At 49.7% G+C, this 27,471-nt stretch overlaps 1 protein-coding gene across 6 annotated transcripts in view; it reads left to right on the top strand.

Moving 5' to 3' along the window:
- Window positions 1–21,243, top strand: part of SUGP2 (SURP and G-patch domain containing 2) — a 33,633-nt gene extending 12,390 nt beyond the window's left edge. For 3 of the 6 annotated variants that reach the window (XM_060093929.1, XM_060093930.1, XM_060093927.1), the window contains exons 5-11: window positions 6,286–6,773; window positions 7,822–7,933; window positions 12,135–12,652; window positions 14,495–14,556; window positions 17,515–17,651; window positions 18,288–18,408; window positions 18,949–20,979. In XM_060093929.1, the coding sequence (XP_059949912.1) occupies window positions 6,286–6,773; window positions 7,822–7,933; window positions 12,135–12,652; window positions 14,495–14,556; window positions 17,515–17,651; window positions 18,288–18,408 (1,438 nt within the window). In that variant the 3' untranslated portion in view covers window positions 18,949–20,979. The other 3 variants (XR_009531492.1, XR_009531493.1, XM_060093928.1) reach the window with 3 other exon arrangements.
- The last annotated feature ends 6,228 nt before the right edge of the window (window positions 21,244–27,471 follow it).

The raw sequence follows: 27,471 nt of genomic DNA, 5'->3' as shown, positions 1-27,471 counted from the left end.
AACATAATTGTCCTTATTATCAATGAACGCATACTATTCCTTCTTACACAGTATACTACATTCAACCATTGCCCATTGGTGGATTCTTAGATTCTAATAACGTTATGATGAATGTTGTTTTGCTTTTATTTATGTCTACATTTCTGGCAGTTTATTACGGTAATATCTGGGAGTAAAATTGCTAGTTTAAAAGGAAAGCTCATTTTAGAGGCTTTTGATCTGTGTCAGTGTTTCTCAACTGCAGCATTATTATTATTATTATTATTTTTTTAAAGAAGATGTTGGGGGCTTCCCTGGTGGCGCAGTGGTTGAGAGTCCGCCTGCCGATGCAGGGGACACGGGTTCGTGCCCCGATCCCGGAGGATCCCACGTGCCGCGGAGCGGCTGGGCCCGCGAGCCATGGCCGCGGAGCCTGTGTGTCCGGAGCCTGTGCTCCGCGACGGGAGAGGCCACAGCAGTGAGAGGCCCGCGTACAGAAAAAAAAAAAAAAAAAAAAAAAAAGAAGAAGATGTTGGGGGTAGGAGTTTATTAATTAATTAATTTATTTTTGCTGTGTTGGGTCTTCATTTCTGTGCGAGGGCTTTCTCTAGTTGTGGCAAGTGGTGACCACTCTTCATCACAGTGCGCGGGCCTCTCACTATCGTGGCCTCTCTTGTTGCGGAGCACAGGCTCCAGATGCGCAGGCTCAGTAGTTGTGGCTCACGGGCCTAGTTGCTCCGCGGCATGTGGGATCCTCCCAGACCAGGGCTCGAACCCATGTCCCCTGCGTTAGCAGGCAGATTCTCAACCACTGCACCACCAGGGAAGCCCAACTGCAGCATTACTGATGTTTGAAGCTGGATAATTCTCTGTGGGGGGACTGTCCTGGGCATCCTTGGCCTCCACTCACTAGATGCCAGTAGAAGCCTCCATCCCAGCCAAAAATACCTTCAGACATTGCTCAGTGTCCCCTGGGGGACAAGTTGTCCCTGGTGGAGACCACTGATCTTTATCATCAGGTTATTTTCCGTGATTGACACCCTCACTGCTACTCCATACATGTGCCATGCCCTCACATGAGTGTTTTGACTTAAAGATAATTTCATAGTGTGATGTTTTACCTTATATTCTTTTGTTAATTAAAGAGATTATGTGTTTACTCATAGGATTTATAGTTGCAGTTCCTCTTTTTTGAGTGGTCTGTTCAGGTCTGGTATAATCAATGTTGTATCCATACCAAACTCTCTATTTTTGCTGTTGTACTTACTAAAGATGCTTGAAAGGTGTAAATTCTGGGTAATGGCACCAGGGCTTTGGTCCTAACCAGCACGATTTTTCAGGAGAAGAGTTGGAAATTGTTATGGTTTTATTTTTACAGGTTTTTTTTTTTTTTTGGCTGCACTGGGTCTGTGTTGCTGCACTCAGTCTTTCTCTAGTTGTGGCGAGCGGGGCTACTCTTTGTTGTGGTGTGCGGTCTTCTCATTGCGGTGGCTTCTCTTGTTGCAGAGCACGGGCTCTAGGTGCGTGGGCTTCAGTAGTTGCAGCACACAGGCCCTAAAGCTCGCAGGCTTCAGTAGTTGCAGTGCTTGAGCTCAGAAGTTGGGGCTTGTGGGCTGTAGTGTGCATGCTCAGTAGTTGTGGCTCACGGGCTTAGATGCTCCGTGGCATGTGGGATCTTCCCGGACCAGGGCTTGAACCCGTGTTCCCTGCATTGGCAGGTGGATTCTTAACCACTGAGCCACCAGGGAAATCCTTTACAGAATTCTTGAATTCATCTAGATTATGTTCCTGTGTTGAATAAGATAGGTATGTAACTTAAAAGGTAAAAAAAAAAAAAAAAAAAGAAAGAAAAGAAACTCAGTAACCTAATTGCCCCAATATCATTTATTGAATACTTTTTATTTAGCAAATACTTTTGCTTTCTGTGCACTTGGTATCATTCTAAGCACTTTACTGCTTTAAGCATTAGCTGGCCGAACCCTCATAAACCTTTTGAGTTAGGTATGTTGTCGTCCTGATTTTACAGACAGAAAACTTGAGGCTCAAAAGAGACCTCTTGCCTCAAGGAGGCACAGCTAGTAAAAGACAGAGCTGAGATTCACATTCTGGCTCTGTGGTCTCAACCAGCGCTCATACTGAAGGAAGGAGGCTAGATAGCCTCAGATTGACAGATGAAAGCAGAGACCAAATCCTCTGGGTAAGATGTCATCTAGACTTGGAAGACCCAGGGGCAATTTCCAGGTGATTGTCGAGGTGATTGGGCTGGAGGGAAGGGGAACCCTGAGAGGACTAGGAGCATGCCTCTCTGCCACATGACCGCTGTGCACTACCCAGCAGGTTCATGATCTCTGACAGTCAGGGGTGGCGGAAGGAAGCATAGCCAGAGCTGGGCGTATGTGTGGCGGTGGGAGGGGGTTGCAAATCAGAAATGAATATTGAGCTCTAAACCAAGTATTTGAGGGAAACTGGCAGCACGAAAGAGGGCCACCCAACCCAGCAGATCTGGCACCTAAGAAGTTACTAGAAGGAAAAGAAGATTGTCTACAAGTACAAATGTGTAATTAATAGTCTTGGGTGGATAATAGCATATTGTATCCATGAAATAGGAACTGCTTGTTATGGAAAAGAACCAATTAAGGATCTTGGAATTGACAGATGTGATTGTTGAAATGATCTCAGTGGTCGGCTGATAGAATTGACCTGGATGAAGAACAGATTAGGGAGCTGGACTCAGAGACTTGATCACCTGTGACTTCCTTCAGAAAGAATTACCCAGAGACTGTAAGAGGAAAGAGTGTGCAAAAAACAGTGTTAAAGAACTAGTAAACACATGAAAGAATGCTCAACATCATTAATCATTAGAGAAATGCAAATCAAAACTACAGTGAGATATCATCTCACACCAGTCAGAATGGCCATCATCAAAAAATCTAGAAACAATAAATGCTGGAGAGGGTGTGGAGAAAAGGGAACACTCTTGCACTGTTGGTGGGAATGTGAATTGGTACAACCACCATGGAGAACAGTATGGAGGTTCCTTAAAAAACTACAAATAGAACTACCATATGTCCCAGCAATCCCACTACTGGGCATATACCCTGAGAAAACCATAATTCAAAAAGAGTCATGTACCAAAATGTTCATTGCAGCTCTATTTACAATAGCCCGGAGATGGAAACAACCTAAGTGTCCATCATCGGATGAATGGATAAAGAAGATGTGGCACATATATACAATGGAATATTACTCAGCCATAAAAAGAAACGAAATTGAGCTATTTGCAATGAGGTGGATGGACCTTGAGTCTGTCATACAGAGTGAAGTAAGTCAGAAGGAGAAAGACAAATACCATATGCTAACACATATATATGGAATTTAAGAAAAAAAATGTCATGAAGAACCTAGGGGTAATATAGGAATAAAGACACAGACCTACTAGAGAATGGACTTGAGGATATGGTGGGGGAAAGGTAAGCTGTGACAAAGCGAGAGTGGCATGGACATATATACACTACCAAACGTAAAATAGATAGCTAGTGGGAAGCAGCCGCATAGCACAGGGAGATCAGCTTGGTGCTTTGTGACCACCTAGAGGGGTGGGATAGGGAGGGTGGGAGGGAGGGAGACGCAAGAGGGAAGAGATATGGGAACATATGTATATGTATAACTGATTCACTTTTTTTTTGTTTGTTTGTTTTTTTGTTTGTTTTTGCGGTATGCGGGCCTCCCACTGTTGTGGCCTCTCCCGTTGCGGAGCACAGGCTCCGGACGCGCAGGCTCAGCAGCCATGGCTCACAGGCCCAGCCGCTCCGCGGCATGTGGGATCCTCCCAGACCGGGGCACGAACCCGTGTCCCCTGCATCGGCAGGCGGACTCTCAACCACTGCGCCACCAGGGAAGCCCTGATTCACTTTTTTATAAAGCAGAAACTAACACACCATTGTAAAGCAATTATACTCCAATAAGATGTAAAAAAAAAAACACTAGTAAACAGGTTTTTGGTGTGTATATTTGAATTCTTAAGTTAAAGTAGTACTTGTATGTGATTTACCAAAAAAAATGAAATAAACACAAATGGCAAAATGTTTCTGCCATGATATCGATGGCAGAAACCATGGCTGTGTCTATGTGGCATGCAGGATCTTAGTTCCCTGACCAGGGATTGAACCTGTGCCCCCTACAGTGGAAGTGCAGAGTCTTAACCACTGGATGGCCAGGGAAGTCCCCAGTTCCACTCCTTGGAGACAGTTGCTTTTAGTTCATTAAACTACTTTTAACAGTTACTTCTGTATCTCTAGAGATGATAAGCCTATGTTGCTCTTTTTTGTTTTGTTTTGTTTTTTATGACCACACTGCAGGTTTCGTGGGATCTTAGTTCCTCAGCCAGGAATCGAACCCGGGCCCCGAAAGTGAAAGCACCGAGTCCTAACCACTGGACCACCAGGGAATTCCCCAAAGCATTTTCCTTATAATGAAAAGTGTATAATTCAATCCTCACAGCAACATGATGAAGTAGCTTATTATTATCATCTGTCTCATCTTACAGATGGAGAAACTGAGGCACAGAAAGATTCAGTAAATCTCACAGCTAATAAGTGGCTACACTGGGATTTGAACTATGCTCTTGATGTTATGCTCCACTAGAACTAAGGGAGATGGGTTTGTGACATGTCCTCACACAGCATGCACTTGGCATTAGAACCGACTAGGGGAAAGGGACTTACATCTTGGGTATCCAGGTCACCTGGGCACTGACTCCACTTTCTGCCCTGGATTAGGGGCTGCGTTTGACTTGAGAACTGGAGCTTCTGTGTTGGTCAACCTTCCCTTATGTGGCAACCCTTGCTTGTTAGGGTGCAATCTTGCAGGATGCTGCTGTTGGCCCAGCAGAGTGTCCAAGGCAGCAGAGGAGCCAGCACACAGGCTGTTTCCTCAGATCCAGCCAGACCTTGACTGTGCAGTGAGCATCAACAGGAGCTTCATATGGAGCTGCCCACCAGGGACATGCCACATCACACGGTGCTGCCAGCGTTCTGCTGTGCGCTGCCACCTCACAGCCAATCAGCTTCTGTTATTGGTAATTGGGAACCTCATCTAATATATGATCTCAATGTCAAGCAGTCCAAAAGCCCCATGAAATATTGCCACACTCACCAAACAGTACTCGTTCTTTAACACAAACTGAGATTGAACGTTCACAAAAGCCTTGTTATGAATGAGGTCGTGGAGAAAATTACAGAATATCCCAGGAAAGGAAAATCACGTGGGCCACATTGTGCAATGCATAGAAGTTGAAACCAGCAACAGCCAAAATAAAACAGGCTTCTAAATAACTTTTGTATGAAAGAGAATTAGAATTGGAATTAGAAACTCTTCAGAAGGAAGTAGCAGGGAGAGCATTGCATATAGAATGCAGCCATTAACAGCGGTTGGGAGAAAGGTGCGACCTTGTGTGTGTATCAGAAATAAAGAGTGAAGGTAAGCATTCAACTCATGAAGCAAGAAAGAAATGGTGCAAAAAGCCCAGAGACTACAAGGAAAGGATTAATAGAGATGAAAGAAAGTGCTAATGAAATGGTCAACAAAGTAAATAATGTGACCTTCCCCTCCTAACCCAGTCATTCCCCTTTCTAACCCATTCCTTGAGCAAATCCTTAAGTTTGCTTTATATTCTTTCAACCTATGTGAAAAAAACAAATATACGTGGATGTCATGTACACAAAGCAGTTTCATATGATATGTATCAGTGTTGGTCGTCTTCTCTAGTTTGCTCTCCATGGGCTGTATTACGGATCTCTTTCTATGTCAGTACATGTAACTCAAACTCCTTTCTGTACTGTTCTCATTAAGACTCTGGCACATGATTTCACAGCAGTGGCACACTGGCCTTAATGATGTAGTTAACAGGTCGCTGAGTGCCCACCATTTGAAGGGCGTCATCTCCTGAAAGTGATGTCCAGGAGCAACACCTGCCACTCCCTGACAGCAGAGCACTTCCATGGTTTCAGGGTAACTGGATTGTGTTGTGAGGCCACCAGGAGCTGGGAGCTCCTTCATGGCTGCTGATGACGGAAATTGAGGAGGAATCGACCAGTGTTCGGTCAAAGCTCCTGGTCACCCTGTGGTCACTCTGAGCAGGACAGATGACCAGGGCCCAGCTCTGGGTCTTCGGTGGAGCTGGGCAGAGTCTCTCCAACAGCAGGGAGGCCACCAAGTAGAAAGGGTTTGCAGAAGTGTATTTACAGTGACAATTTGGTTATGCTGGTGTATTCACAAATGTTCTGCTATTCCTGTTTTGTTATATAGGTTTTTATCTGATGACAGTAGTCTGGAGTATAAATATTATAAGCTGAAGCTGGCAGAAATGCAGCGGATGAGCCAGACCTTGCCAGGAGCAGATCAGAAGCCGATGGCAGCAGCGTGTGCAGTCCGGGCCATGCTATATGCCCGGGCGGCCCGGAGCCTCAAGAAGAGGCTCCTACCAGGGCGGCGGCGGGGGCTGCTTCGAGCTCAAGGACTCCGGGGCTGGAAAGTGAGGAGAGCGACCACCGGGACCCAGACCCTCCTCTCCTCAGGCACCAGGCTGAAACACCATGGCCGGCAGGCTCCAGGCTCCTTGCAGCGAAAGCCGCCCCAACCAGATGGAAATGATGCTGCCAAGGACTGCCCACCAGACCCACCCGGACCCTCACCTCGGGACCCCAGCCCAGAGGCCTCAGGCCCATCTCCCAAGCCAGCAGGAGTGGATGTCTCCGAAGCCCCTCAGACCTCTTCTCCCTGCCTGTCTACTGATGGTGGGTGCTTACTCCTGTCCCCCTCCTTTGGGCCCCAGCCCCAATGCTCATCTATCCCCAGGGGTCTCTGCAGAGACAGGTGGCTTCAGTGGGCTGGGCTGGGCAGCAGGCAGCAGCAAAAGGGACCTGGCCAGGATGGCACACACACGGGCACTCTCTCTCCTCTTGCTTCCTCAAGGGGCTGGCCCTAGACTCCTGCTGCACCCTTCCTCTTATCCTGAGTGTGGAGCTGACACGAGGTGCTGCCTGGTGACTCTGTGCTTCCCTGCAAGGTCCTCCTGCTGGCCAGCAGGGTGTGCCATGTGCCCGTGCTTAGGGCTTTGAGCTCCTTGATCCATTTCTCTCTATTCTTGCCCGTTACATGTTCCATAAGGCTGCCCGTGTTCTCGTTCTGCTTCCTCTTTCCCGCTAAGGTCTCTGTTTCCTTCCTTAGAGTTAGTTGAACTGCAGTTTCTTTTGTTTCTCCCAGCCATTACCTTCTCCTGCTGCAACAGGCCTGCCCTCTGGCCAGTGCTTCCCACTCAGCACTAGGTGGGAATGGAGAGGGAAAAAAATCTACACAACTGCTACATTTCTCTAGCTGTTGCTACATAACAAGCCAATCCAAACTGTGGCTTCAAACAGGAGGCATCCAATGTTGCTTCAAGTCAGCTGGGCTGGGCCTGCAAACTGTCTGCAGGCAGCAGCCAGTTGTCTGGAACTGTCAGCTGAGGTGATAGGGGTAGTGGGCTACATGCCTGTCACCCACCAGCAGTTCACCTGACAGTCGGGTTTGGCTATCCAGGAGAGGCAGAGGAGGTGCTTGAGCCCTCACAGGCCTGGACTCCACATTTCTGTCACATTCTTAGCCAGCAAGAGTTCCAGGGCCAGCCCCAATTCAAGGGGAATAAAGAGAGTCCACCTCTGCTGGACAGAACTGCAGAGTCACATGGCAAAGGGCAAGGGTACAGTGAGGGGCCGTCTTTGTAATCAGTCTCCACAACCCCACGATGTTCACATGGGAATTGGCAGCTCAGAACCAATACATGACAGTTGCTTTATTTTGTAGTTGATATGAAGACAATGGAGACTGCAGAGAAACTGGCCAAATTTGTTGCTCAGGTGGGACCAGAGATTGAACAATTCAGCATAGAAAACAGCATTGACAACCCCGACCTTTGGTATGTACCCATCACACCCCTTTAATCTGAGGCCATGAGTGTCCTGAGAGCCCACAGGAGTTCACCCCATGGGTGTCCTGAGAGCCCACAGTGGGTCGCCCTGGGATAAATCACGACTTCACTTCTGCTGAGCTCAGGGCTGTTAGGGAGCATCTGTTCTGGGTTGTTGGGAGACCTGCCCTCATCTGGGGCATCAGGAAAAGCCTCCCCGGGAGGGAAGTTTAAGCTGGATCTGAAGGTTCAGTGGGTGTTGGCCAGGGGAAGGGGGAGAGAATGCCCTGGCCAAGGGACTTATAGTTTCCCCAGGACCTTTGCAGAGGCAAAGAGGAGAGTGTGTCCTTGCCCATGAGTCTGAGGAGGAGGAGGGCACTGTCCCTGGTCATGCTGGCTACTCTGGCAGGATGAGAATGTGCTGGTCATGTAGCATGTTGGTGGGTTTTGGTCCAGATGTGAGCAGCAAGCACTTTCACGCAGTGATGGCGTGGCACCCTTGTGCCAGGAGGGGGCACCATTATCCTCTCCATTCTTCAGATGGCGTAATCATTCAACACTACACAGCCCAGAGGCCACAGAACCAGAGCCCCACTCTGCCTGCGGGGTGCGGATTCTCCTTCAAGGAGAGGCTGCCTGAGGGCCATGTGTTCCCAGTACTGAGCCGTAACCCGGCTGGGCTCCCCTTGGAGTGTGGGGTTCCCACGCTGTGTGGATCGTGTCCTATTGCCAGCTAGGGGTTCCGGGCCCTCACCCTGCTCCCAACATGCTAGAGAGTCGCGCCTCCGCTTAGTTAAGAATACAGGGCTTCCCTGGTGGCGCAGTGGTTGGGAGTCCACCTGCCGATGCAGGGGACATGGGTTCGTGCCCCAGTCCGGGAGGATCCCACGTGCCGCAGAGTGGCTGGGCCCGTGAGCCATGGCCACTGAGCCTGCGCATCCGGAGCCTGTGCTCCGCAACGGGAGAGGCCACAACATTGAGAGGCCCATGTACCGCAAAAAAAGAAAAAAAAAAAAGAATACAGTTAAGGGTTCTCTGTTGGCACAGTGGTTGAGAGTCCGCCTGCCGATGCAGGGGACACGGGTTCGCGCCCCGGTCCGGGAAGATCCCACATGCCGCAGAGCGGCTGGGCCCGTGAGCCATGGCCACTGAGCCTGCGCGTACGGAGCCTGTGCTCTGCAACGGGAGAGGCCACAACAGTGAGAGGTCTGCGTAACGCAAAAAAAAAAAGAATACAGTTAAAAACTTTACATTTTCTGGAGCATTTCTGGGACCCAGTAGTGGCTAAGCGCACACTTCTAGTTTGGCCTTACACACAATCTCTTTGTGTTTGTGGTGAGAATTTTTAGGTATCTTCCAGAAGGGGATTGTTGAATCATAGTTCAATGCAAACTAAGTTTTGTTAGTGCAAATTCCCCTCCCTGAGGGCCACTCTCCTAGGAGTGTTATGAGTGCCTGTCCCCACCCCCCACCTTTTGGCATGCCTTTGAGCCAGTGGGATTGGTGAGGAATTTCTAATTTTCTCAGTGAAGTTTTAGTTTGCATTTTTCTTATGAGTGAAATTGAACCTCTTTTCATAAACTTGTGTCCTTTGAATATCTTTCTGTAAACTGTTCATATCATTTGCCCTTTTTTTAAAAAAATGTTTTGTTGAGGTATAATTGACATGCCATAAACTGCACATATTTGTCGAATAAGTTTTTTTTTTAATTAATTTATTTTTGGCTGCATTGGGTCTTTGTTGCTGCGCGCGGGCTTTCTCTAGTTGCAGTGAGCGGGGGCTACCCTTCCATGCAGAGCACGGGCTTCTCATTGTGGTGGCTTCTCTTGTGGAGCACGGGCTCTAGGCGTGTGGGCTGCAGTAGTTGTGGCACGTGGGCTCAGTAGTTGTGGTACATGGGCTTGGTTGCTCCGCAGCATGTGGGATCTTCCCGGACCAGGGTTCGAACCATGCGTTGGCAGGTGGATTCTTAACCACTGCGCCACCAGGGAAGTCCCTGTCTAATAAGTTTTTATGCGTGTTTACACTCATGCAGCCATCACCACCATCAAGATGATGAACACATCCATGACTCAAAAGTTTCCTTGTGCCCTTTGTCATACCTTCCTGCAGGCAGCTGCTGATCAGGGCTCTCTCACTGTAAATAGTTTGCATTTTCTATAATTTTGTGTAAATGCAGTTTGTTCTCTCCTTTTGTCTGGCTTCTTACTCCACATAATTATTAGGGTTCATCCATGTAGTGTGTATCCATAGTTCATTCCTGTTTATTGCTGAGTGTATCACATTGTATGGCTGGACCACAATTATTTACCTGTTTAGCTGTTGATGGCATTGAGATGTTTCCATTCTGGGACGATTTCAGATAAACCCTCTGTGAGCAGTCATGTACAAGTTCTGCTTTTATTTCTCTCCAGTAAAATACTGAGGCAGAGAAAGACTGGCTCACATGGTGGGTCTGTGTTTAACTTTTGAAGAAACTTCCAGACCGTCTTTCTAAGTGGTGGCACAGTTTTGCATTTCCAGCAGCTTGGGTGAGAGTTCTGGTTCCTCCCCATCCTCACCAGCACTTGATAGTGTCAGTCTTCTTCATGTTAGCCCTCTTGGTGCGGGGGAGGGGTGTTTCACTCTGGTTCTCATTTGTGTTTCTTTGAGGACTAACAGTGCTGAGCATCTTTGCATGTGCTTATGTATTTCTTTAGTGAAGTGTCTGCTCGGATCTTTGGTCTATTGTTTTATTGGGTTGTTTATTTACTTATTAATGAATTTTGAGAGTTTGTTATGTATTCTTGATAAAAGTTATTTGTCAAGTGTGTGGTTTGCAGATAATTTCTCCCAGTCTGTGACTTGTTTTCTCATTCTAGCAGTGTCTTTTAGAGGGCAGAAGTTCTTAATCTTTGCCCTTTTCTCGATTGGGCTTTTTGGATTTATTCTTTCTAGTTTCTCTGACCTTTTACCTGTAATGTAATTGTATCTATTTCCTTCATAGTTGGATATTTATCTTTCACTTTACTTATGGTATGTTCTGCAGTGCAGAAACGTTTGATCTAGTAAAATTTCTCAGTTTTATCTCGTTGCACCTGGAAACAGTTACAGTTAGAAAGAATCTCCCTACACTCAGATTATAAAGACATTTATGTATTTTCTTCTACAACTTGTATGACTTGGTTTTTACATTTAGATCTCTGATCGGTGTGGGGTTATTCAGGAGCAGAGAGTACAGCATAGGTCCAATATAAATATTTTTGTAAAAAGCTGCCCAGTTGTCCCAACACCATTCGTTGAAAAGACTGTTCTTTTTCACAGTGATTTGAGAGGCCACCTTCATCAGATACTGTGTTTCTGGCCTTTCTCTTGGTCTGTCTGTCCATAGACAAGTACCACGCTGTTTTAACTATAGAGGCTTCACACACCTTGTAATACCTGGTGGAACTGGGCCCCTTGTTGATCTTGTTCAGGGGTTTCCTAGATAGTCTTACATACTCATGTTTCTATATGAACTTAAGAATCATGTTCAGATCCAGAAAAAAATGATGCTTTTACTTCTATACATTAATATTTAATTAAGGGAGAATTAACTTCATTATGAGCCTGAATTGTCCTGTCCAAGAACAAGGGCTGTCTTTCCTTTGGCCCAAGTAAATTTTGTGTGTTTTCGGTTTCTCACACCAGCCGCAGCTCCAAGCTGTGGCTAGGGCCATTGGACTCCGAGGCTCAGAGAGACCTTTTTGCCAGCACATTCACGCAGCTTTGCTGCAGGACATGAGGCAGGAGGTGACACACCTCTCTCCATCTCATGGCTGGAGTATGGGAGGAACCAGAGAGTCACAGTGAGCACACACAGGCCCAGAGTGGCCAGTGACATAATCAGAAAGAGATGAGGTAAGGCCCAGGTCGGATCTCCTGGCTGTAGTGTTAGAGCTCGTTCTAGCATGTTCTCTGGTCGTCCCTGCATACCTTGTTCCTCCAGCTCCCTCCCTGAGAAAGCAATAAGGCCTCTTATGTTCTGGCTCCTTCGTTAAATTACTAATACTCTTCAAGCTTTCTATCTCATTGTAAAGCTGCCCATCAACCACAGCTGGTGGAAAGAGGTCATGTGTTCGCTTCTTTGTCCCACCCCCAGCTTTGTCAGGTCCATTTGGACAGTTTCAGAAAATACGAATGTTTATAGAGAACCCTCTCGTTAACCAATGTATTTCATCTTTATCCCAGGTTTCTACATGACCAAAACAGTTCAGCTTTCAAATTCTATCGAAAGAAGGTATTTGAACTGTGCCCATCGATTTGCTTTACTTCATCTCCACTGAACCTTCATGCCATCAAGAGCGCCGATTCTCAGGAGAGCCCCCTGGAGCCCATGGAGGAGGAAGGAGGGTTTGAGGATGAGCCCTCTCAGCACGAGGCTGAGCTGGAGAGCCCAGAGGTGATGCCTGAGGAAGACGAGGACGAGGAGGATGAGGAGGAGGACGAGGAAGGGGGTGAGGAGGCCCCCACTCCTGGAGGGGCCTCCAGGCCAGCAGGAGGGTCGACCAAGTCCGAGGGCTCGGAGGGCAGCCCCCCAGCTGATGGCCTCCTGAGTGAGGTGGCCGAGGATGGCCCGGCTGGTGCACCTGCCCTGTCACAGTCCTCCTCAGGGGCCTGCTTCCCCCGGAAGAGAGTCAGCAGCAAGTCGCTGAAGGTCGGCATGATTCCGGCTCCCAAGAGGCTGTGTCTCATCCAGGAACCCAAAGGTAAGTGCCTGGCTATTGACACAGTGCCCCCAGCACGGTCTTCTGTTTAACACCTGAGGAGGAGTCATGGTGCTCGGTTGTGGGCCATGAAAAATTGTGGAGACGTTGTCTGACTGTTTTGAAGAATTTACCTGGCCCTCAGCCCAAGTTCAGGTGCAAGATGACCAGCTGGCCCCCATCACCCTTTCCACCTCTGATTACTCCAGCTAACCTGGACATTACCTTCCAGAACACTCCCAGGGCCAACACAACATGGGGTTCTTCGGTCTTATGTTTTTAACCTAAAATAGTCCTATTGGTTTTGCACACGGTCCAAAATGTTCATGAGAAACTGACGTTTCCAGTTGGTCTGAGGTTGGCACTCTAAGGAGATGCTGCGTTTGGCTTCTAGCACCCCACATGCTGCTTGTTATTTTCCATTATTGCTCAGCTTCCAACAGGGGAGTCCTGGCTGTGGACGGAACGGGCCTGGGTCATCTTGGTTGTTTCCTGCCTGTGATCTTGAGGCGTGCCCAGCTTTCTGAGTGCCCCCATCTCCCCAAAGACCCCAGAGTAGTGATGACTGCTTAGTGACGATGAGGTAGGAGGACACGGACTGGGACCAGTCTTGGGCACCCGTTAGTGGGAGCTGTGCAATCCATGCTCTGCCAGCCTTGGCCATGGAAGGCCATCTCCTTCCTGCCTGTGGAGAGGGTCAAGGTTCTTGAGGTACAATTTACCAGCAGTAAAGGTGCACCCTTTTCAAGTGGACAGTTCACAGAGTTTTGGCAAAGGTGTATAGGCATGAGCCCCCCAGTATGGCCGAGCTGGAGCTCGTCCCAGAAGTGTCTCTGTGTCCCTCTGCAGTTTCTTCCTCTACCCAGCCCGGGCAACCACTGACCATCTTCTGGCCTTGTGATTTTGCCTTTTCTAGGCTGTCAGTAGGCAAATCACATCATGTCCCGCCTTTTGTTGGGCTGCTCGCTGCCCACCCAGGTCTCCACACAGCCGGGCCTGTGTGGGGCTGATGCTGCGATGCTTGTGTGGCAGGTGGTTTTGGTGAACAGGGCTCCACTGTGTGCGGAGAGCCTGTGTGTTCTACGTTATTGAGACCATCAAGTTCACACCCAGCAGTGTCAGTATAGTTTCTCCTGCTAAAGGAACAGTTCTAGTGGTTTGTGTTTGGAAACCTTGGTGTTGCAATGGATTTCTAACTGTTCTACTAAACTCTTATGTCCTTCAGAACTTATCAGAGTATAGTAGCACATCAGAATGCTTGTTAAGATGGCTTTCATGGGGGGAAAGTGGAATTCTTTCTACTTCAGAAGCTCTCAGTTATTTTGATAGGGTGGTTGATGAGATAGTACCAGACCTGCTGATCTCTCCTTTGTCAAATATAATAATAACAATAATAATAACGTGATGTGGTGCTGTGTATGAGAAGCATGGTTGTTTTTACTATAAAGTTCTGAGTGGACTTTACTTCTCTATCTATGGAACAGTCGCAGGGACATGAGGAGGGCACAGTGTTGCAAATAGCTCATTTGTTGAAGCAAAATGTATTCCTACGGTCATGGAAAATGATCCACGTGTCAGGTCCTTTGTCATAAACATGGGAGTCACGCTTAGGTAGACTCTCCCACAGCAAGGCAGCCCTCAGTTGAGCCTCTGTTCTGCCTCTGCACTCTGTGGGTCACACGATTCCTGAGAGGAGCCAGGGCCAAACGGCTGGCCCTGTGGTGCAGCTCCTAGCCACCTTCTGTCAGCAGAGGGGCTATAAGCCAAAACTGCAGCACCTTCATCCTCTAAATAATTTGGGGAAAGTACATATATGTGTATATATACATTTCTTTTGTCTTCCAGTTCACGAACCAGTTCGAATTGCCTATGACAGGCCTCGGGGTCGTCCCGTGACCAAGAAGAAGGTGAGTGTGGCTGTGAGTCCTCACGTGTGATGTAGTCAGAGTTTGCCAGAGTTCCAAAGGGCACTGGCGTGACTAAGCTATACTCATACTTCAGGCCAGGTGTCAGCATACAAAGCACAACACACAGCCTTTTCTTTCCCGGGACTTCTTAAAAGTGTTTTGCATTGCCCAAAACCACAAGAGGGAGTAATTAGTCTATTTAACGGATGTGTGAGGCCTGATATGTGCAATGGATTGGAGAGATGAACAAGATAATGTCTCAGCCAATGAGAAGTTCAGATTTAGTAGACTATAATTGTGGTTAAAAGAGTGCGCTACTTTGCTAGTAAGCCGAGTGCATGTGCCTGCGCGTGTGTGTTTATTAACTGGTCAGCACCTCTTGTGCTCCCAGCTCCATCTGCCCACCTAGAGGCAGCCGTGAGCGGGGCTGGCAGCAATAGAAATGTGCAGGACCGGGAATGGTGGGTGCTGTGGGTGCAGAGAAGCAGGTCAAAGGGAGGCAAGCAATAAGGTGGGTTGGGGGGTACCCTTTAAGCAGGGAGGCCTAGGAGAAGCCCCAGATCAGTCACAGGTCAGCAGGGAGCCCTTTGTGCCTAGAATGGAGTGATGGGGTGAGGAAGTAGAGGTGGCAAGCACCCAGGTCACATAGGGCTTGTAGATGGATGTCAGCACTGTGGCCCCTTCTCTGGGAGAGGCATTGGAGAACCACGGTGGGGATTTGGGTGGAAGACATGGCCACTATGGCTGCTGTGTTGAGAGCAGCCTGTGGGGTGGGGGGCGAGGCAGAGCCGGGGGGCCAGGAGAGGTGAAGGTGGAGTTGGTGGGACTTGCTCACGGATTGGATGTGGAACAGAGAAAGCCAAGAGTCCAGGGTGACTCCAGGGTTGTCGGCCTGGACAGTTAAGAGAATGGAGCTGCCATTGACTGAAATGGGGAGCCCCTGTGGGAGCAGGTCATTGGAAGGAGACGGGGGCACACTCCAGACAGCTGGGCTGACACATGTCGGGGCAGGTGAGGCTAGACAAGCTCACCTGGGATACATGTGGGGACATCACAGGACTCTAGAGGTCAGGGAGGTGAGTGGGGAACCAGGCGAGGTCTCTGCTGTGTCAGGGGGTGAGCAAAGCCCAAGTTGTGGCTCAGACCTGTTCTGAGTGCATTGCGTCAATGTCAATGGCCAAATGAAGCATCAGTGTGACCCCAGTTACAGCTGAGAGCAGGGACCTTCCTGTACCCGAAGCTTGTGGTCTTAACAGCTGTGTTGGGTTTTAACCTGACCCAGCACCTGGGTACCCATCTGGTGGCCTGGGTGAGGCACAGCCTGGTGAGAAAGCAGCCTTTTCAGGCTCAGCCTGGCCATCTAATCTTGGCATGTGAATCCTGAGGTTCTATTTGTACATCTGGAAAGTGGGGCAGTTGCACCTATCTTGCAGGTAGGAGATACCTTGAGGATTAAATGAAATGTATGTTAACCCGGTGTGCAGCCAGCTGGTATCCTGCAAACATGGGTCTCTCTTTGGGGTGACTGCAGGCAGGGAGGAGGTCTCCCCTGCAGCTCTCTGTACACACCTCAGCCTGGCCTATGGTGCATGGCTTTGCTCCAACCCCAGGAAACCAGGCAAGGTGATTCTTAGACACAGTTGAACACTCACAAAGATCTGTCCAGCTGAGTGGACCCCTGTTCCTCCTGTTGCTCCCACCTGAACAGCTTTCCTGAAGGGGGATGCAAGCCTGCCATTTGGGGACCCGTGGCCAGCCTTCCCTCTGCCTTCCCCATCCTCTTCCCGTCCCACACTTGTCCCCTGCTCAGACCCTCTCCACTAATCCCAGCTGCCTTGATCAGGACAGAGGAACCTTCTCCTTGGGAGCATGTGAGGCCCTGGGGACAGGCTGTGTTCAGTGTTTAGTAAACGGATTAAAGAAATAGGCTCAGGCGGCAGGGACTCTGAGCCCCCAGCTGCCCAGCGGTTCCAGCACACTGTGGGTGCTAATGAATATTCATGAGTGAATGGAAATCCCCTTTGCTCACACTGGGCAGGCTCCTCCTCCAGAGGCCTCTAGGCTTTTTAATTTGTCTTCCCACAGTTAGCTCTGGAGCCCAGACTTCCTCTAGGGCTTCTTACCTTTCCACCCACAAGGTCTTTCCCAGGCCCCATCCTTCTTCCCAGCTGCACTGGCTCTCAGTGAGGTCTGCTCTGTGCTAGACATGGACCCTAGAGTCCAAGTGAAACCCGGTCCCTGCCCTGGGGAGCTCTCAGAGCTTCAGACCTGGGAAGGACCAGACAGACACATAGGTCAGTCAGGTTTGCTGAGTAATGCCTGAGGGCAGCCAGGGAAGCTTCCAGGATGGGGTCACTGCTCAGAGTTTTGGAAGCCCATGGGAATGAATGAAGCAGTGGGAGAGGAGTGGGGGTCAAATAGGGAGGACCCTTTGAGCCTGTTTTTCTGTACAGCCTCTCTCCACTGCCTTTCTGGATCCCTCCTGCCTTAGCCCTGCTTCCCCTCTGACTCCTGCACTCCAGGGGCCTTCCTGCCTCAAGTCCTCTGCCCTGTGTCCCTCAGCCTGGGATATGCCCTCTGGTCATCACAGGGCCACTCTCTTTATCCAGGTCTCCACTCTGGGCTCTTCCTACTCACCCTTTGGCCCCAGGACCCACCATCCCCTCACGAAGTTTAATTCACAGTCTCAACACTGCAACAAGAGTGGTCATGGTGAAGCCTGAGAGGCTGGTCTGGCGTGGTTCTGTGGGGATACCTCAGGCTGGTGACCTCCAACCTTCAGAGGTCTCAACCCACCCAGGGAATGTTGCCAGGACCATGGCTTGATCTTGAGCATCTGTGGAGTCAGGGAGGCATTAGGGGTGTTAGTACTGGACCATGTCCAGGTATAACCCAGGGCAGACCCTTGCTCCAGGGGCTTTGCTGCACCTCACGTGCCACACTCTTCTCTCTCCTCAGAAACCCCAGGACTTTGATTTCGCCCAGCAGAAACTGACTGACAAGAACCTGGGGTTCCAGATGCTACAGAAGATGGGCTGGAAGGAGGGCCACGGCCTGGGCTCCTGTGGGAAGGGCATCAGGGAGCCCGTCAGCGTGTACGCAGCGGGTGCTGGGGGCCAGGGGTGGGGATGGGCAACCATGCCTGGGGAGATGAGGCTTTCTGTGGGGTTCTGGTCCTAAGTCCTTTGACCTGAGCCTGATTTTTGGTTTCCTTCATGTCTCAAATGGCTTATAGCAGATCATTTACATATGCAGGTGTTATATAGCTCCTTGCTGCACTTGCATAGACTTGGTCCCTGGCATTTGGCCACATTCATTATTATCATAAAAGCCTGAGTGGTAATGCTGGGTAGTTACGCCAAGAGCCACTTCCCTTTTCCAGGAGCCCACATGCAGACTAGCCAGGGTAGAGCACGGCCCAGAGTTTATTAAGCCCCATTAGCATCCAGCAAGCATTTCAGTTAAAATTGAGCTTAGCACCTGCTGGGGAGGCTTTCTGCTGTAATCAGGGGCTGGCTTCTGAGCACACTTCTCAGAAAGTTCGCTTGCTTGCACGGGTGAGTATCCCTTGTTCCCCACTGTGAATTGTGTCTTTATTTTCCCCCTCCCTTGCTGTCACTGTTGTGTGTCCCTCATACCTCTGTCCCACTCAGATGGCTCAGGCTGTTTTCCATCTCCTGGTGGCCAGGCTCTGGGCTCAGGTGTGGCTAACTCTCCATTTTGCTCCTTAGGGGAACTGCCTCGGAAGGGGAGGGGTTGGGTGCCGACGGGCAGGAGCACAAAGAAGACACGTTTGACGTGTTCCGTCAGAGGATGATGCAGATGTACAGACACAAACGGGCCAACAAATAGGTATGTGTGTGAGCTACTGTGGGGGGCATTCTGCCTAAGCTGATGTTCTGGTACACAGAGAAGCTTCCTCCAGAAAAGTTAATGTGCCCCACTCCTCAAAACCCAAACATCAAAATATCACTCCCCCCAAAAGATCATAAAATTTTGTGAGGGAAACAAAAGGAGTGTTTGGATGTGGGTGTGTCCCACCTCTCACCTTCCAGGCTGAAGGAACGAGCCCCATGCTCGCCAAGCGCCACTGCACGCAGCCCATGGTGCGGCCTCCGCACTGGGCTCCCAGGTGTGACTGTACATGGCCATCTTGTGGAAACAAGCCACCACGGGAGTGGCCTGGTGTCTTACGAGTGTAAGGGTGACCTGGAAGCTGGTGCTGCAGAGGATGCCACTCTGCCTCATCCCTTTCTGAGGATCTTCAAATCCTTTTCCTTCTGAGGGGCCTTTGGCCTATAAATATCCTATCTTTCTCCTCTCCTTTTAGTTGTCCTCCCCACCCATAATTTCCATCTCAGTTTTGAACAAAATCGTTCTCTCCCTGAATAGATGAAAACCATTGGTGAGAAAGATAAGGCTTGAAGCAGCAATTACTCTTAAAACGGCACCTCTGTCCCGGATCTGCCCTGGAACCAGTGCCCAAGTAGGTTTGGTGTGTACACGAAAAACAAACGTCTCTGCAGTTTCTGGTGCGGAGGTTCCACCCGCTGGCTTTTCTTTTTCTTAAAAGAACGCACCATTTCCAATCTGCTTTTGCCTTTCACCCTCTTCCAAATGCTTTTGGCAGCAAGTCTTCTCCAAGTCTCCCCTGGTTCCGCTCAGAAAGTGGGGCTGCCCTTGAAAGCACCAGCGCCCTATACGTACTCAGGAACCAGCCCCTGTCGGTTTTCCTGTCCTGGGACACATTGCTCTCTAAAAGTGATCTGCTTGCAAACTTGATACCGAAACAGTCACAGATCATATCTTCTCAAATTTAAATAGGGAATATAAATCAGTAATAATGAGGTCTGTGCTCTGGTACCACAGCTGTCGGTCGGAGTGCTGAAGCTCTTTAAACAAGTGGAGGTACTGGATTCAATGAATGTGTTATTTATGGAGTCTCATCTCTTAAATGCATCCCAAGAGACTTGACGAAATTTCAGCAATGTATTCAGCAGCTGTATTCAGTGGGGAGTAATCATTACACCGATGAAACTTTCCCCAAATTTACGTGTCTCTTAGATTCCACAAAGCAAACTACAGTTTTTTTTTTTAAACCACATATGGAGTCTCTCCTACAAAGGGGTGGGAGGTGTAAACTCTTCAAGACTCTTTATTTTTTGCATGTGTGGCAGTGTAAAGAATTGTTTTATTAGGGCCTTTGTACAGAGCAGAAAGGATCCTCTTGGGGTGGGCTCTGCAGCTGTTTGCTATTTCAAGGCGTATGATTGCCGCCCCTTCTAGCTTCTCGCACTCTGCCTCTTGCAACTACATGCGAAATTCTCAGGCTGTGGGAATCTCTCAGCCCTTCCTCATAAAGCAGCAGTGTTGAAGTTTTAAATACATGCTAAAATCTGGAAAACAGGATCCTGCTGATACTATAAGCTTGGGGGACACAGCAGTGAGTTACCCTGTCAGCCACTTGTATTGGCTGTTATGAAATCCTTGCTTTCTCAAAGCCCAAGACCTCCTGGGCTGTAGTCCCAGGCTCCTCTGGATCTGTCTTGTCTGTCTGGCCCACACTCACCAGCACAGCATCATGGGCCTGTGCTGGCATCTCACGTGCCTGCCTGATGTTGCCCTTCTTCGTACCACAGGTAGTCCCCAGGGCTCTGCTTGCTTCTGGTCACTTTTGTTGCTTTGGCAACTGGCAGATCTTTATGGCCATGGACATGCTGGAGGTTCTTCAGCAGAGTTGAAATAACCTGCAGGGGTGGTGTGGTTTGGGGGAACCACAGCTATGGGGGTTCACCTCCTTTCTTTTCTAATCTTTCCAACAGCCTTCCATGTTGGCTGGGGGTCAGGTAAAGGGATAGAACTCTGAGAACAGGGCCTCGATCCCGCATGGCCTTTCACAGAGCACCCTTTGGTGCTGAGTGAGGTGTACACCCCCCAGCATGGGTCCTGGCTCTTTTTTCAAGCATAGCTTTGACCATCATATTCGCTTTGTCCTAGTATATTCATTCTTGGCTTTCTCTGCTTTTATTTATAAGTAAAATATTTTAGGAATTCCCGGGGTTTGAGCCCTGTTCCCACCGCCTCCTGCCACTCCTCCTCCTGGGGGTGTCCTGCTTTGAGCTGACACTGTGAGCCTTTGGCAGTCGTCAAAGGGAGCACCTACTTCTTGAGCCTGGAAAGTCCTGTAAGCACTCAGGTGGCGCTTCTGTGGAGTTGGCATTGAGGCAGTGAAGGCGTTGCGTGGGTCGGGGAGGAGCGTGGTGGTGCGTCCCTGTGCCAGCTGTCGGCTGGGGACCAGTGCGCTGGCCCTCTGTGCCCGCCCTTGCCCTCTCCAGCAGAGGCCGCTCTGCGGGGAGCACGCGTGAGAGCAAGTGCAATGTGCAGTTGCATAGCCTTGTCAAAGTCACAGTGTCTTTTCTGTCATTCTAGTTCCAGGGTCTCTTCCATGAGGACGACAGGCATCCGGAAAGTGCTAACTCACCACTTTGGGTGCTTACTGTCTCTGCCTTGTTTCCATCACTGGAAATCATATAGAGAAATTTAGCGTTTTTGGTCCTTGGTAAAACCTAGAAGACGTTTGTGATGTTACAAAACGGAAGCTTTGGGTTTTTTTTCTTTTTTTTAATCTAAGAAGTTGTGGATGTTGTTAATCATTTAGCTGTTGAAATAAATGTAGAGGAAACCTAATTTTCCATGGTCTCCGTTGATGTGTTTTTAACTCAGACTGGTTGGGGAACACATGGTGGATGTTGTAGGGCCTACGTGGAGCCCGATCGTAAACACTGCTGCCTCCCAGGCATGCCCTCTGCCTGCGGGGCCTTTCTGACTGGCTTGCTGCAGCTGGGGGGCCTGGTAAGTCACTGGGAAAGCCTAGAGGGTGCCGGGAAGCAGATAGTGATCAGGGCCAAACATAGTGGGTGGGTCCACCCTGTTTTCTGTGGAGAGGGGGGTTTATTGCTGGGTACAGAAATCTGCCTTTGAGAGGGTGTCGGGACATGGGAGCTTTACCTGAGCTGCCCACAATTCACCTGCCCACCTCAAGGCCCTCCCTGATCTCAGGGTCGGGGTTCCAGCTGCCAGAGTTAGACCAAGGCCCACCTGGGCTTCCCCCTGAGTTAGGAGCTGGCCTGTGGGACATGTTCAAAGCTCCCTGCTGTTCCCATATTCTGCACAGCCTGTGTCTGATTCCTCCATCAGCGGCCCCTTGGCCCTTCTGGTGAGGAGGGAGGGTAAAGAGCACATAGGTGGGCAAGACTGGCACCTACAGGACCTGCAGGGACCTCCACCTGAGCACAGTGTAATGGGCAGGAGCCTGGGATATGGTTGTGCCCGGGGTAACAGGGAGCCCAGGAAGGGTTTGGGGGGCTTTGTCAGCAAGAAAGGTGGGGATGGAGGAGACAGGGCCCCTTAGGAAGCTGGTGTCAGACCCCTGAACCTCTCCTCTCACTGTGTCCCAGAGGACACTCAGGAGTGACGAGGACCCATATGATCATGATGGGAGCTCTTGTCATCCAAGAACCTCCCACATGTTTGCTATCATCTTCACCAGAGCCCTGTAGGTTGGTGTCTGACCATGAGCTTTAGTGCCACTCCCTGAGAAAGTTGCTCAGAACCTACAAGGACCCCACCCATTCTCCTCCTCCCTCTTGGGAGACCCCCTTCCCAGCTCCCCTTTATCACTGTGCAGGGCTGGGGAAGGTCACTTAGACAGAGGCACACAGAATGAGTTTCTCCAGCCCAGGACACTGTTCAGGCTTTGAGCTCTGGAAGGTCTCTCCACCTCAGGCCTCAGTTTCCCCTCTGCGATTTGGGAAGGATTTCTTCCTCTGCTACCTTGTCACTGAGGGCTAACTGGAACCTGAACATGCTATTGTCAGCCTGGAGGGCCCCTCCCCTCCACATCCTACCCCCACAGCCTCTCCTCTCCCTGGAAGCCTTCTGGACCAGGACCTTGAGAGGCAGAGGGTGCTGCCAGAGAAGCTCCAGTCTCCAGTGTTAAAGCAGGCCTTTGCTATGCCTGTGCACGGACCTACATAACATGCACACGTAATACATGCAAATGTGCCCGTTCAAGCAACATGAGTACATTTTCTTTGTAAAAGATTTTTGAAAATGCAAGACCCAGATACACGCGGAACAAAGCACAGAGGTTTCCCCTCTTTCCCACTCCCATGTAAAAATAACAAAAAATAAATTTAATAATTTAAAGTAAGGCTTACCATGCATGCTGCCTAGAGACCTGCTTCCTCGTCGTCTCAACAGTCTTTCCACGTGAGTTTAATTTCAAGTACTGTTTGTGAATAAGTAATGCCTGGCTAAAGTCAGAAGGTACAGAAGTGTGTTCTGTGGGAAGATAATTTTCCACGACCCACAGCACTCAGGTATCAGATCCCTATGTGTAGATTATTTTATTTTCTTTATTTATTTTTGGCCGCGCAGCATGTGGGCTCTTAGTTCCCCAACCAGGGATCAAACCTGTGCCCCCTGCATTGGAAGCGTGGAGTCTTAACCACTGGACCGCCGGGCAAGTCCCTAGATGATTTTATATATGGGCATATATTAGATACCTTCTTAAAAAATGAAAATTATACTTCACATTCTGTTTTGCCTTTTGCTTTTTGCCACTTAACTTTCCAAAAAACATTTAAGTATGTATAACAATGTCTTGGACTGTCATTTATCTCACGAGTTCCCCATCCATAGCCATATGAGTTATCCTGAAACTTTGGCCCCAGTTAGAACACCTTTGTGGATAAAGCCCTGCAAATGGCATTTCTGGGGTCTGCCCACCTCACTGCCTCCCTCCAGTGTTCCTGTCATCCGACTTTGGGGGCAACCCTGGGGGTTCCCCTGTTTCCCCAGCCACGCCTGCCTTTCCAGGGCATAGTGGGGCTGTGGACCCTGGGAAGTGCTCCACTGCAAACCAGAGCCTGCAGCCCTGACCCCTCCGGACCATGTCCTTGCACTATATTCAGGACACAGGTCCAGCTGCCACCCCTCTCTTCTACCCCCAGATCCCTCTAACCCCGTCACCCACTCCCTCCAATTTTGACCGTTCTGGAGCCAGCACAGCTGCAGCAGTTGACCTTGTTTTCCCAGGGGGCCCATCGGCCTGGGCAGGGGACCCTGCCTCTCCAGGCCTTGACTTCCCCCTCTATCCAGTAATTGGCCAACAACCACCCAAGGGGCATCATGAGGGCTGGATATGCACCACCTGGGAGTTGCGGGGAGGGGAAGGGGAGCCTGCCACAGCAGGTGATGGGACAATGTGCCTGGTTTCCTCCAGTGAAATGGTACAGCCGATTTGCAGGGTAATCCAGGACCACTCCTAGAGAGGGTTTAGAGGGACTGGTTTTGTTACTGATCCTTCCATATCCTGTCCTCTTGGGCCTCAGTTTCCCCACCTGTGAAGTAGGCGTTGTCCCTGAGGATCCGTAACCCTCTTCACTGCGTGCCCTCCTCACCCCTCCCTGGCCAGCCCGAGGGTGGGGTCACACCCCCAAAATGCCCCCTTCCACTGAGGAGGGGCTGAGGCCTAGGGTCCAGCCCCTAGGAGAGGGGTAAATTGCCAAACTCCCATGTGTTTAGGGCATGGGGACAGTCAGAGGGGAGGAGCAGGGGTGACAGTTATTGCTGGGGCTGGAGCCAAACTCCTGCCCAGCTACATGACTGCCAGCTGTCCTGTCCTATTGTACAGATGGGGAAACTGAGGCCCAGAAAGGGGAAGAGCCCGGTCTCAGGCTGCACAATGAGTTCTCCAAAGTCTCAGTGCCTGCTTGAGCCTCAGTTTCCCCATCTGGGTAGGGCTGGCACTGTGCTGCAGCAGGCAGCAAACTTTTGAGCCTGTTGTTGGGACTTACGGTTGAGGCCTGGGGTCAAGCATTGGCTCCTACTCCTGGATGTCAAGTGTTAGGAAAACTCCTAAGCTACGCAGCTGGCCATCAGCGGGAGTGACTCTCCACCCTGCCCCCAGGCTCCACTATGCCTGCCGGACCTCAATTCAACCTTCAAGGCCCACTTCCCATGTCTCCTCCTCCAGGCAGCCCGCCCTGCTCTCCCTGACAGAGGCCCTGCTGCCCCTCTGGCTTCCCCAGGTCTGTCCCTTACACCCCTGGCTTGGGGCGTCCAAGTCTGGACCTGTCTCACCTGGGTTGAGAGCTCCTTCACCTGGGCCTTCTTGTCTTTAAACCCCCAGCATTGAATGAGTGTTTCATGAAAGGACAATGAACAAGTGTATCTTGTACAGTGTCTGAAGGGGACCGCTTTGGGGTGGGACAGGCAGACCCAAGTCAAGTCCTAGACCGGGGGCATGACAGTGGGTGAACTTGAGCAAGCCCCATGACCTCTGGGACTCCATCTCCTTCATCCATAACATCGGATGATGTATGAGCTCGGGGAGTCCAAAATGTACCATTAATTGAAAAGCCACTTTTCTCCAGTATTTACATTGCCGTTTTTTTGTTTGTTTGAATTTTTGGCCATGCTGCATGGCTTGTGGGATCTTAGTTCCCCACCCAGAGATCGAACCCAGGCCTGTGGCAGTGAAAGCGCTGAGTCCTAACCACTGGACCGACAGGGAATTCCCATACATCGCTGTTTTAATACACTGTTTTGAACTATATGGAAATAGAGATACAAACTCAAAATATATACCTGCACCATGAACTGTCACAGACAAAATCTGGAAAACTCCACACCCACCTATCAACAGGGGTTCCTTGGGAAGTGGGCTGAGCTGCAGGTGGAATTTTTCCTGTTTACCTCATACATTTCTGTGTGGTTTGAAAGCTTTGCTTGCATGATTCTAGAGTGACAAAAATTCATTGTCGGGCCTCCCTGGTGGCGCAGTGGTTAAGAATCTGCCTGCCGATGCAGGGGATACGGGTTCGTGCCCCGGTCTGGGAGGATCCCATATGCCGCGGAGCGGCTGGGCCCGTGAGCCATGGCCGCTGGGCCTGCGCATCCGGAGCCTGTGCTCCGCAACGGGAGAGGCCACAGCAGTGAGAGGCCCACATACCGCAAAAAGAAAAAAAAAAAAAAAAAAAAATTCATTGTCTATGAAAACGTGGATGATAAACTGAACCTTGGGTTTGCTTTGAGAATCAAAGGAGATCACAGGTGTCAACTTCGCAGCCTGTAGCTCAGACTATATACTGTGACAAACCTTCTGATAGACAGTGGTCTTTCTGGACTCTAATCTTCACATCCAGCGGAAACTGGCCCATTTCCCAGTGGAGAAACTGAGGCCTGGGAGCCTGACTCCAGACTCACACTAAATACCAGGATTTCCAGTTGGTCTCATCTGGTTTTGAAACTCCCCATATATACACACGTGTGCATGTACATGCATACGTACACACATACAAAGACGTGTGCACGTGCAGGCTCAAAAACACGTATATATACAGACACAGATGCATGCACACACGTGCACAAACACACATGCATGCACACGCACCATTCCTATTTCCCACCAAGCCCATACTCACCGCCCTGAGAACTTTGACACAGGAATTGCAGCTCCACGACGAATCTGACACCAGCTGCTTCCTTCAGGACCCAAGGAGGGGGACCTCATGAGCTGAGCTTTTCTTTGCTTGATTTTTCTCCAGAGATTCCTCTGTTTGGACTTGTGGGAGCACCACTTCCCAGTTCCTGGAATTCCTGGTCCAGGTGTGAGATTTGAGGTTTCAGCTTCAGGATTTCAGTGTCCACATCTTGATAATTTGCTTTGCCCAGAGGCAGGCAGCTCAGAGCAAAGCAGAACTTGAGGGTTTGAGTCCTCAGTCCTGTGCTGTGTCACCTGGGGTGAGTGATCCACCTATCTGAGCCTTATTTTCCTCATTTATAAAATGGGAGAATGGTAGTATATAATGCCAGGCTTCTGAGAATCAGCACCAGCATGCTTCGAAGCCCACAAACGTTCACTGCACTGTTTCCATTGTTCTGTGCCACTGGGAGTCTGTCATTGAGGTTTCCTGTTGGCCTGTTCCTCCTAAAAATAAAGTCCCAAGTTTGTGATGTGATGGGAGGACCACATGGGTGATCTTACAATATTCACTTCACCCCTTGGGACCTCAGTTTCCTCATTTGTAGAATAAGGAGATTACCCCCGTCCTGGAGCATCAACTGAGAAGTGTGTATGAGCAAGGGATCTGGAGGAAAGCAATGCAGGCAGCCAACAGGTACCTGAGAAGGGGAGTCTTTGCTGACCACACGCACAGACAAATGTTAGAATTGCTAATGCCCAGTGGTTACCTGTGTTGGCAGGGGCAGCACCTCCCTCCTTGCTGGCTTCCATGAGGATCACCCCAATTTTTTTGTTTTTTATTGATGAAAAATTCACATAACATAAAATTCACCATTTTAAAATGAACAATTCAGTGACATTTAATACATTCACAGTGTTGTGCAAGGACGATCTCTATCTAGTTCCAGAACATACCCATCACCCCAAAAGGAGACCCAATGGTCATTAGCAGTCACTCCCCAGTCCCCCCTCCCCCAGCCCTAATAATGTCTACTCTGCTTTCTGTCTCTATGGATTTGCCTGTTCTGGATATTTCATAGAAATTGATCATATACTATGTGGACTTTTGTGTCTGGTTTCTTTCACTCAGCCTGATGTTTTCACGGTTCATCCATATTGTAGCATGTGTCAGTGCTTCATTCCATTTTTTTTTTCTATTTTTTTTTTTTGCGGTACGCAGGTCTCTCACTGTCGCGGCCTCTCCCGTTGCGGAGCACAGGCTCCGGACGCGCAGGCTCAGCGGCCATGGCTCACGGGCCCAGCTGCTCCGCGGCATGTGGGATCTTCCTGGACCGGGACACGAACCCATGTCCCCTGCATCGGCAGGCGGACTCTCAACCACTGCGCCACCAGGGAAGCCCAGTGCTTCATTCCTTTTTATGGCT

Source organism: Mesoplodon densirostris, chromosome 3 (genome assembly GCF_025265405.1).
Source record: "Mesoplodon densirostris isolate mMesDen1 chromosome 3, mMesDen1 primary haplotype, whole genome shotgun sequence".
Lineage (NCBI taxonomy): Eukaryota > Metazoa > Chordata > Mammalia > Artiodactyla > Ziphiidae > Mesoplodon > Mesoplodon densirostris.
The sequence above is the reverse complement of the archived record's forward strand: the minus strand, read 5'-3'. Positions and strand labels throughout refer to the sequence as shown.